This window comes from Gavia stellata, chromosome 5 (assembly GCF_030936135.1).
Source record: "Gavia stellata isolate bGavSte3 chromosome 5, bGavSte3.hap2, whole genome shotgun sequence".
Lineage (NCBI taxonomy): Eukaryota > Metazoa > Chordata > Aves > Gaviiformes > Gaviidae > Gavia > Gavia stellata.
The window spans coordinates 10,827,975-10,845,607 of record NC_082598.1 but is presented as its reverse complement, the minus strand read 5'-3'; the positions used below and the strand labels follow the sequence as shown (position 1 = coordinate 10,845,607).

Below are 17,633 nucleotides of genomic sequence, written 5' to 3'. Positions count from 1 at the left end.
AACCCAACAGTGATGCCTTACGTGCCTGAACATACTGTGTGCGCTGACTCTTCCCCCACACTGTCTTTAATGCCCCACAGCAGTATCCCAGTGGCTGAAGCCATTTAAGCAGACCAAAACCGCATCACAGGCAGCCATCTAAAATATTCGATCCTAATGCCATGTGTTTCTCCATTTGCAACATCTTTCCCCTCTGCACACTATGCTTCATGTCAACTGGACAGGCAGATTATATTAAAGCTCATGCATACCTTTTCAAATGATTTCTCATCAAGTCTCAGCGGGAACTAATTGAAGATTAAACTAATCATTCCTTGAGGCCTCTTAAGGAGTGTTTTATCACTTTTTGTGAATACATTATGGAGAACTTCAGTGAAGTGCTGATCTGGCAGGACCGCTGAACACATGAGCTGGAGTGGCTGGACACGTCTGGCCCATGTACTTTAAACACAGGAAAGAAATTGAGGACAGCGGTGTTGATGTCCCAACACACATCTAGGAAATGAGGACTTGGGATGTCCTTAATAAATGGGACAAGACAAACCCTTATCCATTTCTTCTGGCTGTAAAAACCAGTCTAGCAAAACCACAATAGTAAACATTTTCCAAAATATTATCCTGCCTTTCTGAAAACAAAGGAACAAGTCTGACAAGAGCTGTTTGATGTTACATGAAATATTCCTGACCAGCTCTCTGATCTTCTCTGCCTCCTGAAATTGGGAAAATACCATGACACCCAGTCAAATCCCAGCTACTGTAACTTGCGTTGATCCTTGCTTTAACCTGCTTCCACAATAACCAAATTCTTTCATCGGCCGATCTGCAGCTCCATCCCTGACCTCTGATCCGCACAGTGCCTCTCTGGGTATCGTACATGGCAAGGAGATAACCACAACTGACATCCAGACTTCCACCAGCCTCCGGGTAAAAGCCGTAATGTGGGGTCATGGCAGACCCCCAAACGAAAAAATTCGCGTGCTTCTTCTGCAGTGCCTTGCAGGGTTAAGGAGTCATTTAACCAGAGATGAAAGCTGAAAGCAAGGTCCAAAAAGGTTTTGAAGCAACAGAAAACACCCCCTGGAATGTGAGAACCAGACACTTCACTCAATAAAATTCGTGGTCCCAAAAGCAGGATCAAATATATCCTTACTAGTGTTTGGCTTTGACAGAAATACACATTTTCAGGTTTCTTCTGCTGTAAAGGCAGAAGAGAATCTTGAACCCTGGTCACCACAACTACTGGGAATATTTTCGGAGTATTTTATACATCTCATTACTTTAAATATTTTAGAAACATCATTGTGCTCTATTTTACTCTGTCTCCCTATGTCGTTTTTATCTTACAAAGGAGAAGTCCTTCAGGCAGGCATCACATGCAAATTCCTGTCTAAGCATTTAAAGTATTACAGGTGGTGTGAGTTATCAAAGTTTCCAGAATCACTCTCACTTTTAAGATAATTTAGATGTTTCCCACTACTTTCAACATGCTACAATATGGGAAAGCAGGATCAGCTTTGTTTTAGATTATTAACATGATATAATAGTTACATTGCACTACACCCAGAAACGGTCAAAAATCAACTCTCATTCTCAAATGCTCAATTCTGTATGAAACTTAGTAAAACAGTAAGTAAATCTTGTGAATAATGTTTTTGTTTACATCTGTGTTAATTATTGTCAGAGAGCCAACATCTGTGCCACTGCCTGTTGTATTTGTACACACACACATATATATACACACTCTCACTTTTTATATTTTTATATCTATACACACACGTGCATATGCATTATTTTACCTGGTTGATTTCTAATAGCAACTATTCCAACATAAGTCTTGGAAGAGGAGAGGAAGGGACAGCTGAAGGAAGACAGGGCCACCACCTCACGACAGAGCCCAGGGAAACCTTACTATGTGCAGAATAACCCTCAGGAAGTGAAGGAGCATTACATTTTCCCTCCAAAAAATTCAGAAATGTGTTGCATGTGCCTACAGACTCCACACAGTCTTAGGACAAATCCAAGACTGGTAAAAATCAAAGGCATGCTTGGATGCCACAGGTTGATTTTCTGTGTGCTGTAGTTTTACTTAAGAATCACAAAAAGAGAAATTTTGTCTTTCTTTTGAGCAATATTCTTATCAGAAAATTCTGCATGTAAACGCTGGAGGAGACGATGAGACTGAGTGCCAGTCTAATACAGGATCGTAAGAAGGCATGTCCACCCCAAGACACAAAAATACGTTGGACTCTCAAGACTGAAGAAATGTTAAAAGTCAACAAATTTTAAAAAATACACCCCTCCCAGTCTACTGGCTAACATCTCTGATATGGTCCAGTCACACAGCGCCTTCAGAGCCAGTGCATCAGGAGAAAGCAAACAGGTTCAAGGACAAAGTACTGATCAGTTAAACCCTTTATAAACCCAAATCAGCAATCGCCACAGAAAGCAGGTATTGTAATGTGGACTCCTCTATCCACAAGTTACAAACCTGTGAAGTGACTCCTTACAAGGGACTGAATCAGTGACTGACTTGACCTCCTCTGGCTGAAGAGAAGACAACACAGCAACTTCTCCACGCTCAGAAATTGCAGCCCTGAAACACTCTGCCCCATTCCCTTGCTCTGCTTCTCAGAGGTGGAGCAGAAGGGAGATGCAGGCTCAACACACAAACCCGCACTTTTATAGCTTTGGGAGTTTTATGGTGTGGAAGAAAATCTTCAGTACCTGCTGTCCTAGGAACAGAAGATCCTCCATGAGCCTTGAAGTCAATGCAGGAGTCCTCGCAGCAGATCACCGACCCGGAGCAGAACTTCGTGTCTGGGGGAGAGAGAGTTTGGCAGAACAAGGCACTGTGCGGGGAGGGGAGCGAGGAAACGTTTCAGAGCAATCAAGGAGAAAGGTCAGCCATGCTTAGCCAAGGTTATCTTGTAAAGGTCTAGTGAGGTGGGTTTAGTTTAGTTTGCCAACTCTAGCCTTTCAAACAAATATACAAACAAATATATTCCACATGCTATACAGTCCCATCATAAATTACTTGAATTGGCCCCTAAGTCTTCAACAACCTCATTCCTGTGTGCTGAAAACTACTCACCTTAATTCAAAAGAATATGACAAACACCCTGATCTACACATCTTATCACCGCCAGCAAAAGGTGTCTCTTTAAAAGACATCCCAGCCTCACCCAGGCCACCAGCAGACGCAATTTTTCCCCACTTTTCTCTCATCCGCCAAATTCTTCATTTTGTGAGTTAATGCTCAATGCTCAGCGTGATGTCCTTCAGAGGATCGCAAAATCTTTTTTAAAACATGGTGGGTCCTGAAGGTATTTTTATCTCTATTTTACACAAGGAGAAGCCAGAGATGGCAAGAGGAAAAATTTCAAAAGCTTCTAAATGACTGTGAAACTGAAGTAATTTTCAAAAGAGAATTGGATGCTCCAGAGCTGAATTCAACCTTGCACGTCCTTCAGTCACATCTCAAAATGAAACATGCTCTCAATTCAGTTAAGGCAAGGTCCTCAAAGCCACAGAGGTACCTAAAGAGTATTGCAACGGGAAACAATTTCCAAGTCTAAGACACAGAGCTAAACTAGCAATGACCTCTCCCCTCCTCCAAGAAAACAACTGATTAGGTGCCTGATAGTCCACAGGAACCCGTTTTTTCTCCAAAAGAAGGTATTTGGGTACCTCAAGTTTTTCCTCCTCCGTGCTGCGATCCCACCATTTTGGCTGAGCCGAACCTTTTAGCACTTACGCCCGTGAAAGCCCACTTGGGACTGGGAAGTTATGAGCACAGCTAACGCTCCTCAGCGTGGCTCTGGCGTCGGTACAAGGGAGCAGCCGCTCCAACTTCCATTTAAAGACGTGGCTGGAGGAAGAGGGTGTGGTTGGGGTGGCACGAAAATAGCACCCGCTGCCAGAGCAAGGTGGTTACAACCTCTCCCCGTGGAGAGGGGTGCTGGGTTTGGACTCTGCCTCCCTCCAGGGCCGTTCTTGATTTTTATCCAGGGGTGTTCTAATGCAAAGCACATAGTAAGCAGCCTTGGGAACGCAGCCAGATACCTGCTCCCCACCTCCTTTCAGGGGAGGTCCCAACCAGTATGCCACAGTCAGGCTCCCACTTGCTTCTCCTCTCCGGCTCTGCAAATCCTTCTCCGCACCATGGCACAACTTCAATAGCAAGGGCTGCGAGGTTGCCTACAGCCTGGGAAGGGACAGGTGGATTTGAATATCCCTTGGGAGAAGGAGGACCCAAGCCCAAGTTTGACCACTTCTGAGACTTAATAATCACCATTAAGTTATTACACGAAAACCACCACACCAATCATTTGTATCTTAAGCAGCGAGCGCAAGGCTGTGAGCTGAGGCCTCGGCAACAGGGGCAGGTTTGACTCCCCTGGCCAGGTTTGGAGCTTGCAGAGTGTGGGAGCCGCTTGCGGGATGCAGCATGAGAGCTGGCACGGGGACACGGGTGGGAAAAGGGTACCCAGGAGCCTAAGCAGATATCAGGACGAGTATCGGGGAGGGATCACGATCCTGCAAACAAGCCCTCTTGAAATCACCGGAGATACATCGGTTCCCACCATTCAGTGTCCTAACCTGTTACTTTAGGGTTAAAATGTCAAACTGAAAATCTCTTATCACCACCAAAGTGCTTTTACCTTGAATTTTTAAGTGTTTGTTTAAGCTGAGGTTAAAAACAGTCTGGGCTCCTTGACTGTTACGCTGATCATAAAACTCTGTAGTCCAATAGGCAATAGAAAGTTTCTATAGTTTTACTAACTATTGTGTGCCTCGTTAGCTTCCCGCTCCTCCTTAATCCTTGAACTAAAAGAGTTCGTCTGCAGAAATTTAACTAAAGGCGTTTCTTAAAGGAATTTTTAAAGTAGTGTTAGCCAATGTGTTTTTATCACAAACCAATGCAATCAAGTAAGTAACAGCTAGCTCTACGTTTAATTGTTAGAAAAGATTATGTTAGTAATTAAAGAGCAAGTCTAGACATGTGTTTTTAAATACTGTGAGCCTGATTTTCTTCAAATTTATTGTTTCTTCCAATTCTTTAAATATGTATTTGAAAGAAGTGGAAGAACAAGTAGTACTATTTGGAAGTTGCAAATAAGTCTTTTGAGAAAATAAGTACATTTTAATCTCACTGAAATACACTAACCATAGAAATAGGAGCTACGCAGTAGAAAAGTGGCACTTTTTGACAAAACAGGAGGTATTTAGAGGAGGTATCCCTCTAAATAGGGATAGATGAGTAGGCTGAGTAAATGGAAATATTTGCAATTTGTTTTAGATATTTGTCAAGACGATTTCGTAGGTAGATGTGTGCAAGAGCTGCAGAATTTGTTTCAGGCCCATTTGGAAAGAAAGTCTGACACAAGATTTTGATTTCGATTTCAGACTCATCTCAGTGACATAGTCATTAGTTTATCCAACAAGTGCCCCTAAACCTCCCACAAAATAAGAAAATTATGGCTAAAATTCTGCATCATTCCATGCCAGTGATTTTTAGACAGAATTTCCCACTGACCTTAACAATGTGGTAATTTAAAAACCTCCTCGCTGGACTCCCCCAGCTCTGAAGACACCCGCGGTGGAATTCGATATCCTGTATCCAGAGCATGAGAAAGCACTTGGGAAGCCTGTGTTAGAGCAACGCTGGCCAATCCTGCTTGCACTATCACATTATTTAATTAAATATCCAAAAATTAATTCTACCACATGCCAATACACAGTGCAGTCTTACCAGTTTTAGTTTTAGAATCTAGCTCAGCCTTCCGCACCCACGACACTGCTGAACAGGGGGGAAAGGTGGAATGAGCAAGAGTAGGACAGCTGTCTACTGCAACGTAAGCAGAGCTGTACAAGCCTAATGCATTCAAATCAGAGACCAGACAATTCTCTGGCAGCATTTGAGAAATACATGAAAAGCTGTATGCCATGGTGCCAGTAGTAGTAGAGGACTGAATACGGTGTCCCCAGGGGTCCTTTCCAAGCCTATGTTTAAGTTCTCTTGGCACAGAAACCATTCTGTACGTATTATCATTATGGCAGCTATTCTCTGTACCATTTGTACTTCTACTGCATTCAAGATACAGTTATCACACCGTGCAACACTTGGGCATGTTGTGGATTTACACACAAATCTAAATTTATTTTTTTTTTTAATTTTAAGTTGTCTGTAAAGTCTTTAACGTCCTATTTATCTTCTTGAGCATTACTAAGGATTGACCCGGTATTTTCCAAGAACTATTCAAAATGACACCAAGATCTTTCTCAGGAATGGTTACATCTCTGTGGGTGCATAGGTGCGGTTCTTTTCACTTATGCATTACTTTGCAGTTGTCTAGACCAGGTGAGAAAATGGAGAAGAATATTCACAGACTGTTTTAATTTTTATTACCTTGAAAATTTCTTATAGGTAAAAAGTTTGTCAGCTCTCCTTTTTTCCTAAAACATTAGTAGGTAATTCAAGAGTAGAGATACCAACAGACTCCTGTAGCTTGGTGACTTTTCTGCAATAGGAAAATTGATGATTCAGTTCCTACCCTCTGTGTTAATACCTTTAACTCAGTAGAGCCATAACCAGTTCAAAACTACAGGAGTGCTTTCCCTTTTATTTCTTGAGAATTCAAGGGGTTTGAGGACCATTAGTAAGGGACCTTGGAAGTCCAGCTACACCTTATCAACTAAATCACCTCTACCCGTGGGCTGCTGGGCTTCAAAGCACACAGATTTGTGACAGCTTCCTTCTACAAAATCCATTTTGACATTTACCCAATATATCGTATTTCATCTATGAATTCAAGTCTTCATTTTAGTTTCCATAAATTTGCCCAAGGAAGGCTAGATTTACCAGTATATATAGCCCTTTAAACATCAACTACATTTGCCACTTTCACTTGCCATAGTAATTAGTTAATTCACATCAAAGAAAACCATTAATTCGACAACTCCACATTCGGGAATCTTGGGTGGCTTCCATAGCTACCACCTTTTTTTTTTATCAACGGTATTATGCATTTTATCCAATTGTTCTAAACCTGTTCTGCTGACACTTCAATTTAAAACAGCTCTTCACACTTTTTCAGGTACCAAAATGCTCCGGAAGAGAAAGCTGCCCGAGATCCTTTATAATGAACAGCAAAGCAAAGATTTAGTTAGCCTTTCTGTAACAGCCTTATGTACTTTGAGTGTTATTACACGGCATTCGCCTATCAAGCCTGCTGATGGACAGGCTTCTTGCTCTTCATCAGTTTGAAGGGGTTTTCTCATTGTTTCTGTGAGTTTAGCAAGTTGTTCCTCAAAATTGATTTTACCTGCCTTGTTTAACTTGCCTTATGTAACTTGAATGTATGCTCTTTTCTGTTTTCTCTGTTCAAACATGACCTCCACTTTCCGAAAGATGTCTTTTTACTTCTAACATCTCTCTGCTCTTCCACTGAACAATACCAGCGTTTCAGAGAGTTCTGCTCAAGCCTTTTGATAGAAAAGATACACGCACTTCCTTGAGCTCATATTATAATGTCTTCTCACCAGCTGCATGTTCTCTGCGAGCATCTTACTCTTGTAGCTGTTCCTTTGAACCACAAAATTGTAAGAATCATTCTCATATTTATGCATTCCACCTCACTGAGATTTTTTTTTTTGTTTGCACAGGGACAAGAAAACTGAGTTTGTCCTGGTCATTGCACGTCGCTCTGGGTTAAAACCAGTGTTGTCTTTTTCCTATTCCATTAAGTTGTTTCACATCCATACATTGCTTTCCCTGTTGTCTCTCACATCAAGGTCTTTCCCCTTCTTTTCTGATCCTGTGTTTAGTGTCATTGGTATTTCTCCATTTACTTCTGCAGAGAAATGCCCTTTCTTCCCTTGTACTTCACTGAATACTCTCTTGATACCAAGCGTCTCAGACAAATACAAGTCTCTCCTACAAATGAAATTGTTCCATTTGCCAAGACAAGAACCACCCATATTTCCAAAACAGAGTCCTCTGATTTTCTCAGCCAGCATTTTGATAAGGAGAATTTTCCAGATGTTTTCAGGACCATGTTTCAGTCGTCACTGTGCAATAATACTAACTATGAACACAGCCAACACCAATATCAACACTGCCACCTCCACATCTCTCTGAGATAAGAAATGTATTCCTCTAGCCTTATTCTTTCTCTGTTTCCCACAAAAGCACTGCAGTTCCCCAGAAGGGCAATTTCTTCACACCTCCAGGATGGTTTGGATGACAAGTCTAAGAAGATTAGCTTCAGTAATGTTTTCTAAAAACCACTGTAAGGAGGATCACTGACACAGATGACTGATTTTCATCCAGGAGATTCTAGCATTGTTCCACTATCATCTCACGCATTTATTAGGATTTCATTTCCTTCTGGAGCCTCTAGGGAAATTTCATAATCAGCACACCTGGTATGTGTAGTATAAATAATTAAGGGGATGCCCTCTCTAACGATCTATGCAGAAAGGCTGTTCTGCTGTAAGAAATGGCCTGGATCACAGTCTTATTAGAAGAAAGAATTAGAGTTATGAGATCCTCTCCACTTTCAGATTCAGAAAAACCTCATGAACATTTAGTGAACCAGATGGTGTCAAGGCCCTACCTGATCTATTGAGGAACCTACTCAATCAGTATGTTTATGAGTTATTTCAACATTATTCTTTCTAGGCTGTCAGCAGAGATGGTACTTTATCACCATTTTTCTATCCCAGAATATAATTTATTGCTTGCCTTAACAAAAAGATCATGACACCAATTTAGCTTATATCACATCAAGAAAAACACTTTATGTGACAAATTTGGCAATAAGCCAGCACTACATAAACTGGTTTGATGACAAAAATACTTAGGGCAAACCATGTTAAAGGAGACAGAGATCATGAGAAGCCCTCCATACTTAGCTCTATCTATTCAACAATTTGCAAGGGCAGTATAATTATTACAGACCAAGCTCCGGTCTTTGGAGGCTTTCCCCCCAGACACTAAGAGCACTGACATTCTCACAAACTGGACCTTCTAAGAAGGAAATATATTACCGCAGATGGATAAAATAATGAACACCTCCCTTGCATTGCAGGACATGCAAATTCATGTCCGATGGCTCACACTAACATGTTGGTAGCATCTGCACAATTTTGATCTGAAAGGGTTATTTTGGGTTTTGGGGTTTTTTGCCCTGAGGGCAAAGTCCCGCAGTAGCTGGACTTTCACTTAAGTGCTTTGTGTCTTTGTTTTACAGTCATACCCTTTGTTCTGAATTCTTTCTGCTACCTTTGATTAATTCCCTCCCTTAATCTGTATTGAATACTTACACTACAGATCCCTCACTTGAAATATTTTTTTTTTCTTTCCCCAAACTCGAACTCAAGACTTACTTTAAAGCTTCTAAAAATGTTTTATCGTTTGAGTGTGCTTCACTCCAGTTACAGATGGCAGCATAAAGTACAGCACAGTAAATGGCATATTTGTGATTCGGAATCCAGTTTTGCAGATAAAGGAGGTTAAACAGTTCATTTAAATATGCCTCTTTGATATGTAACTGAAATAGATTCAAACACTGAGATTTCCTCACCATTATTACTCCTATTTTCCAACACATTAATTGGATGTAGGTGGTCAAATCAAGAAGATCAGCTTCTCATCATGTGTTCTGATTTTTTTTTTACAGCTAAAAATGCTAATGAATAATTTATGACCAAAAGATTAAATCTTATATGAACAAAACCAGACATACATGCAACATTGTGTAAACATACTCCCACCCTTTCAACTTGCCCAGTTACCTTCAGTCCATCTATGTGCTTACAGGTTTTTCTACAGCAATCAGATCTGCAAGATCTATGACTCATTAAATCTATTGCTATTAGTATGAGCAGGCCATATTTAAATTCCATTTTTCAATGGGTTATGAACCAAAGCGTATTCATTACCAGAACTTCTCCCTTTCTAAAAGCCTGATCCTACAATTGGATCTGATTGGGCACCTCCCTATGGCTATATGTTGCTTTAAGGGGATTCTGCTCGGGTGCATGGGTCCTCTAGAACCAGAGCCTTCAGTCGTAGCATGATAAAGCACTGCAGGATTATAGTAGTTTTCCTAAGACAAATAAAAAAAGACTCATGTATCTTCAAAGCTCATTTGTATCAGTAACATCAAGACCTTACCCCTCAATTTAGAAAAAGAGAAGCAGGAAGCAGTTATCGAGGTGGAGGGATCCAGGCATCCTACGATAAAATTCAGTATTTGCTTTCAGTGCTGCCCTCTTCTTGCCCTACCCAGAGCAGTAGGATGGATGGGATCTGATTGATTAAACCAATTTCAGAACCCTCAGCAAAAAGAGGGTTTCAGTTTAGAAAGTGGTAACAGGAGGACTCTGGGCACGTCTGGAGTGAAAAGTCCACTAGTAAAGCTTCACAAGCTGAGCGATATTTTCCCCCTCTTTGAGAAGTAAATGTGTGATTTGAAAGTCCGCACAGAACGGATTGCCTTCCATGGGACGAGCACTTGACAGCTTAAGGTATTTTGTGAAACTTGTGAGACTTACCTTTCTCCATCTGCATCCTTCACTCTGCTCTAGTGGAAACCTGCACCGCCACACACCCCACTCCCCTCAACCCATCAGCCTGGTGACACAGCCACAGTGTTTGAGCCCACTAATACTGAACGTGCTATAAGTACTCCCAAGCTGTAGGGACTAAGGGGTTAATCCAGCTCACAGGCATACATTAAACTGTGCTAAGAGCATTCCACAGAAATACCATCCTGAGCTAGCAGCCTAGAAGGAATAGCTAACCTGACACATGCTCTGTCTGGGCAACAGACAAATACACTCGCTTCTTAAACTCAGCATCAACAGGGCACTTTGCGGGGCAGTCACGAACGCTTGGAAAGCCATGGGCATAGAAAATGAGCTGTTGTACAGACAGCTGCGTAAAAAAACCCCACCAACCCCGGAAAGCAGTTCATGCAGCGTTGGCTGTGAAAGTTGTACTTTGCTTCAAGCAGACTCACTTTGAGACCGTACCACCTGTCCAAAAGGCAAAAGTATTTCCTCATTTATTTTAAAAGCTGCAGCTCTGCCCCCCCTCCTCTTTGCATAAACATGTGGTATAGACACGCACTTACAGGAGAATAAAGAACCCGCAGTTGTAAGTATCCCAGCCATTGATCTCTATCAGGCTATATAAACCAGCAGCTTTAGCAGTCTCTCAGGAGTTTGCTGTAAAAGCAATTGGAACTGCAATTAACAACAGCACATCTTAGGATAGGGAAAGACTTCTAACTAGAAGCTAATTAGGAGGGCAAACACTGAAGCTTGTTAGCTGAGATGCTAATGAGAATTATACTTGAGTGGCAGCAGACTAGCTATTCAGAGTTAATTAGAAACCTCAGCTGATAGTATATTGCTCTTAAGAGCTTTCAAAACAAACAACTGGAAAAACTGTCCTGCAGCTAAGGATCCAGCATGCCATGTTGGGTAATTCATGGGCACGGGGAACAGCCAGAAAATTACACTCAGGCATCAGAATAACTTAGCAGCATGTGAAAAAGGTAGAGAGGAGGTTTTTAGGGGGTGCACGCCCTCCTGGATTTTCTGCGACAGTTCTGTCCATCGGTGGCAAACCTGATGCCGCGTTACACTCGGCCATTTACACTGCCCGGCGAGAACGGCGTCCAGTTGCACAAGCGGGTGAGCGGGAGGGCTGCCGCACGCCCCAAGCATCCACACCAGTCTTGTGCAGAAGCAGGACAAGGACCTGGGCTGGTTCGACAGCCCCTGACAGCCTTCCTATCCCACCCACCAGCCTCTCCCATCCCAGGCAGGGAAAGCTGCTGGTGTCAGCTGTACCAGGGCGAAGCAGCAGCCGTGTTGCAAGTTGCTTTCACCGTGCCTCTGCCTTCCCGGGGCACGGCAGGGTGTTACTCTCTCCCCCTCTTTGTGCAGCGAGGGGGCGAAGAGTAAATCAAGGCACTTCCAGGGGAAAATCTGTTAAACGTAACATCACCGCAATGGGGATTGTGAAGTGTGGCCTTACCTGGGCTGAGTTGCATGGCTGATTCCTGCTCTGAGCAGAGCCAGGGAGGCAAAGCAGAGGGGCTGCCTGTTTAAATGTTTCCTCTGTGCCTGATTGGAAGCGCAAGAGCCAGTCAGGGGCAGGGGAGAGGCTGCTAAACTCAAAGTAGGTTGCTTGTTTCAGGAAAAGATTGGATACTGGAGAACCTGCAGACTGGTTTGCAGCGCATTCAAACACATGAAAAACGTGTCACAGGGGAGAGAAACACTCCCGAAGAATCAAGGGGATTTTCCGTTTCGCCAAGGCCCTGTTTGCATTAAAAGTTGCAGCGATTTCAGCAAAACCTGGTTTTAATTCTGTTTATTGAAACCAATTGCAAACCCATGTGGATACTCCTAAATAGATTCAGCTTTCCAAAAGAAAAACCATTGCAATGCAGTTTTCAATTAAAGCACACAGAAGAGCACCCACAAACGGTTTTACACCAGTGTAATTGAATAGATTTCAAAGTTTAACTTTAGCTAAACGAATGTGACTTTTAATGCAGATGTGACGTAGCAGTCACTGGCTGATGGTGTGTGAGAGGACGGGGAACTCTGCATGCTGAAACCTCCCTGCAAGAGTCCTGGGAGTGAGTATGTGTAAATACACCCTTCACACAAGCTTTTCAGTGGAAAGTGTGTGAAAGTACCGAGAATTAAAAGTAGACACTAACATTGGCAACTATAATCCATAAATCCATCCATTTCTTAAAGCAAAAAAAATTCCCAGTGCATAAGCAATGTTCTGAAGAGACAAATTTACTTCACAAAAGCTATGGGAACCATCGTTTTCACCTGATGTTTTTGAAGCAAGAGCCCCGGATTGTGGTTATGCAGGTTTAACAGGACTCGTAAATGCTGACTGAAGCTAGAGGCAAAATTCCCCAAACACCAGCGATGTAGCTCTAGGCTTGACCACGCAGCAGCTCGCGGGAGAACCTTTGAATCGTCCCAGCCACATGGCTCAGCTCAGCAGACAGCAGTCCGCCGGTGACCGGGACAGGATCGCGGGTTTGGCAAAGCCATTTCACAAATCCAAAAACTCACCTGCAGCTGGTGCCTGCGATCCCCGCGCTGGCTGGAAGCACCGGCTGGGGGTCCCCTCGCTCAGCGCCTCGCGCAGCCGCTCTGTGCTCGGTGCAAAGTGTAATAAGGTGCTTGGCAACTCAAAGCAGGCTAAATAAAAGACATAGGAAAGACTAAAATGCAAGGAACTTGTATTAATGCTGCAGGGAAGATTTACTAGTGGGGAACTAAGGGTTTAGATAGCAAAACCTCTCAGACAGTCCTAACAAACTGCTGTCAAGCTGGCGCAGGTCCTAGAGGCAATCTAGCCAGCACAGCACAGAGATGAAAGGCAGCTGCCTTCCTCTCCTTCTCAGGGCTTATTCCTTCCACCCCCCCATCGCTTAGTACTTCTGGTAGATTTTCCCCATATCAAAGAACTTTATGGAAGCAACCTTCCCAGAGCTGCAGCCCCAACTGGAAGCAAACCAGGGCAAGGCTCCGGGTGCTTCCCGGGTTCGTATTGCTGACAGTAAGCAGGTACAGCCACAGGCCCAGGTGGGCAGAGCTCAGATTTGGCCATAGACACGTTTGTGTCTGTCCTCCCTCAGTGACCACAGTGCCTGGAGTGGAAGGCTGTGGGTGTCTGTGGGACACTGGTCGCGTACACAGCATCGTCTGCAGGATATGGTATCTCCAAGGAGTGCTGGACAGTAATTCCAGCGCCTGAGTTGACAATGGAAAGTACGTACCTGTACTTAAAAGGTCAGTTTACCCAAGACTGAGCCTTTTTCACAGTTAGCAGGCCATGTTGGTTTTTTTCCTGTGCTTGAGCATATTGATGCTTAGCTTGCTTTACACCAATGATCATGTCTTTACTGATAGCAGAGGAGCACAGCAGTGCCTGCCCTTTCAGCGCTGCAACTGGGCAAACGTACCCTGTCCGCCAGAAGCCTTATCAGCCTGGGCACGGTCAGCCCTAAAGCTGGGATCAGAAGGCACCCTCCTGTGCTACTAGGGGCTGCGTTCATCTGTCCTGAGTGCCACACAAGCTATTCTATCTACCGCTGCATATTGGCTCATCGTACACAATCAGTGTCTACAGGGGAGCACAAGGGTCACCCATTTCTCTGAAATGAAAGCTACCTGAAAATGCTTGCTAAACTTTGTTTTCACCAGATTACCTTCAGCCTTTGGCTTCTGTGCTTTCTCAAACTCTTCTTCGGTTTCTCAACCTCTTTATCAGGACTAATACCTCATGCCCAATAGATGTACTTGGATAGCAGAGCGCTGCATTTGGCCATGGCACAAGTTAGACAAGCAATTCCCAACGTAGCTCGGTGTGCCAGTTTCTCCATCCCTCCTGTCTCCCAGACAGGCATTTTGGTGAGACGTTGTGATGAGCACCTATAACATACTGTGCTGAAACCTCACTGTATTGTATTTGTTTTGGACCAAAACGATCATTGGCTCATGCCAATGCATATATAGGTATGAGCCAGTGGTAGCATACATACAGGGATGCCTATAGTGATAATCCAATAGTAGTGGGTTGGGGGTTTTTTTCAGTATAGATACACATAAGCCTTAGTCCCCACCATGTCGTCAAAAACTCTCCTGGCTGGAACCACAGACCGAAGTGCCGTATTTGCCCTGCAGTGCTCAGGATATGCTCCCTCAGCTCTGAGCACTTGGCTTCCCAGAGTAGGGAGTCTTCTGACCGTGTCTTTCAGCCCCTGGGGAAACTATAGCAAAACTGGGTTCTCCGAATACTTTTTGCTGCCTTGCTGAACAATCTCCTTTCTCCTCAGAAATCCCCAAACACAGCAATCATTTTGCTCCCATTGATTCAGTAGGGTGACATAGTCTTTTCAACATCCTAGCAAGCGTATGCTCCAAACTGTCACTTTCCCGATTTGTTATGTGTGCGCTTAATTCCCATCTTCCCTCTGCAGGGATAAATGCACAACTCTGACCCTGAATTTCATCTATTTACCTTCTCCTGACTGTGATTCCCTTTCAGTATTGCTAGCTCCACGCTGGCTTGCACACAGCATCCAACTCCACAAGAGCCCAATTTTCCTTTCAGGCTGATGATCTCCCGCTGCAGCAGCATCGGCTCCCCCTGCGAAGGAGTCCTCCGCGCCGGCCCTCCTCTCCCAGCCCACGCCGCACACCTGCAGCAAAATGGCACAATCTGTTACAGATTTTACCTCTTTTTCTCCCCCCAGCACTAGGCTGCTGCTTAGCTTGCATTGCGGCTCCCCGGGGACCAGTGGTTTAGCTCTGCAGGACACACTACTCCAGGTCTCCGTCTTGTAATGGTTTTAAATTTTTATCATGCTCAGAGCACTGCCTGCTATCTCTTCTCTTAAGTTTTCATATGCACTGGGGAATTTCCTTTGCTTGGCAAATCTTCATGGGTTTATCAAGGATTATTTCTGGGTTTTCTAATGATGGGGTTTCCAGTAATGCCTCTGAATTTACTTCCCCCCCCAGTAATTCGCAGGCTAAACTCTTACAACTGACATAATGCCCCAGAATTGCAACACTGCACCTTTAGTCTTAGATCACTCACCAGTCCTCTTTTTCTTCAGGGAAGAAAAGAAGGGAGGGAAAAAAAAGTAGTATCAGGAGCAGAAGTCTGTTCTTTGTTGAAGCCTTTGGCCTTGGGTCTTTCACAGGAAAGTCCTGCAGTTCCCTGGAGAACTTGGACAAAACCCCATTCTCTGCTGCCACCTTCACCTCTGTGCCCCCCAAGGGCAGTGGCTGTATCTTGGTTTTCTTGTGCTGCTTACTTCCCTCTACATTTATTTTTTGGTAACCAAGTACAGCTGTTGCACCCCATGGGAGATGACTAAAGGAACCTTCAGCCTAAAGGAACTAGTGAATCCATGATGCTATTTTCCCTATTCTATGAATTATTTGAATTTTTTTTTGTTTGGATATGTATTATTAAAACAATTTGTCCACAGTTTAATATTGGTATGTTTCTGCTTTCACTTGCGTTAAGTAGTCCTGTGTTTTCTGCATGACCTTAATCCCAGCATGCTTGATTTCCAAAACACCCTGTATGCCATTATTACTTTGTCCTTACCGTACTACAATCTTGCCATCATTCGGTTTTCATTTGGCTTCGCTTGCTGCAAGTTTCTCTTCTCTCACATCAGGTTGAGGAAGTCTCCGCAGCCCCACATGCTCATCACTGCATCCCTGCCAACTGCTGTTTACGGGAGCAATGCTGCTTTCCCCGAGCATGCAGTGCTGCTCTCCACTTCACAAATTATTTTTGCTGCTTTGCACTAGTCACACCTGCAAAATCTCACTTTCTGAGTCACCACTTGTGCCTCACCACAGTGCTTTCCATCTCCCTGCGTTCCTCTCGTCTGCTGACTTTTCTCATTCCATTTTATCTCCTCCTCTTTGCATCTTGCCTTTGTACAAACATAGGTGCACTTTTCAAAGTGCTTTTCATTATGTCTCTGAGCTAGCTCATAGATCTTCTTTGCTTGCATACTTCCTTTCCAGAAGTTTTACGTATGGGTAAGTTATACGTATAGGCTGTGGGAGATGGACAGGAGCATCTACATGTTATAGTCTGGGCAGAAGAAAGTTTACTGTGCCCATACCCCACCAAAACAGCAAACAACTGTATTAGTACAATGCTGGGGCAGAGCTAACACACCCTGCTCCACACTGGGGCTTTTTACCCTGGGCCTGATCCTACAAGAAAGGCAGCGCTTGCAGTGATCGCTGGGCTCACATCTGCCAGGGTTATGCTTGTACAAACACCATCAGCAAGGATCACAGACGCTAGTGAGCTAACAAGTTCAAGTACCCTCCAGCATTTTTACTCAAGTTTTCATTCCTGTTAATCACTGCTGAGTTCATCTGTGAAGATTTGTGAACATCAGCCACCTTGCACAGCTTGGCCACATGACTGTTGTTTTTCCTGATTCTTGGTAACACTTGTCAATACTTTTCCTAGCAAACCTCATTAGAGGATTTTTTAATTTTTCCTTCATTTTTCAGAAATAGGATTTTACCTTAGCTTGGCAAGTCTGTTCCTGTTCCTATCCTAATCCTGCTAGAGAATGTGCATCGCTCATTACCCTTAATAACACATCTACTCTTTTTTTGCTTTTCCTTTTTCTGCATGTCTGGCAGTTTCGTAGCTTTCCTCCTGTAAGCTGAATAAAGCTCAGCTTCTGCACTCGTTTCTTTTCCTACAAGTCCAGCTGAGGCAGAAAGCCTAGGAGCCCTCACCGTGCCCTTCATTCACAAAGCAATTCTTAATTCCCGGTTGCATCCACTTGCCACAACCAGCTCACGTCTGCCACCGGGTGCAAGCACAAGAAGGTACCTGCTGGAGAACAACTCCTCGCTTTTATTCCTTTGGCTCTCCTCAACCACGTCCTGAAAGGAGAGTTCTCCCTCTCCAGTATAGAATCCTGTTGCAGAACTCCCTGTCAGAGTACTGTCGTACAAACGTCTGCCTTTTGCCTGCAAGATACCACATGTTGCGAAAAACCCCAGTGAAGTATGTACACATTTAA

At 43.7% G+C, this 17,633-nt stretch overlaps 1 protein-coding gene across 1 annotated transcript in view; it reads right to left on the bottom strand.

The window, feature by feature from the left end:
* The window catches only part of MSANTD1 (Myb/SANT DNA binding domain containing 1), a 33,452-nt gene extending 30,698 nt beyond the window's left edge, over window positions 1-2,754 (bottom strand). The window contains 3 exon segments of the mRNA XM_059818154.1: window positions 2,489-2,659; window positions 2,662-2,694; window positions 2,697-2,754. Coding sequence (XP_059674137.1) covers window positions 2,489-2,659; window positions 2,662-2,694; window positions 2,697-2,754 — 262 coding nt within the window.
* Window positions 2,755-17,633: the final 14,879 nt, after the last annotated feature.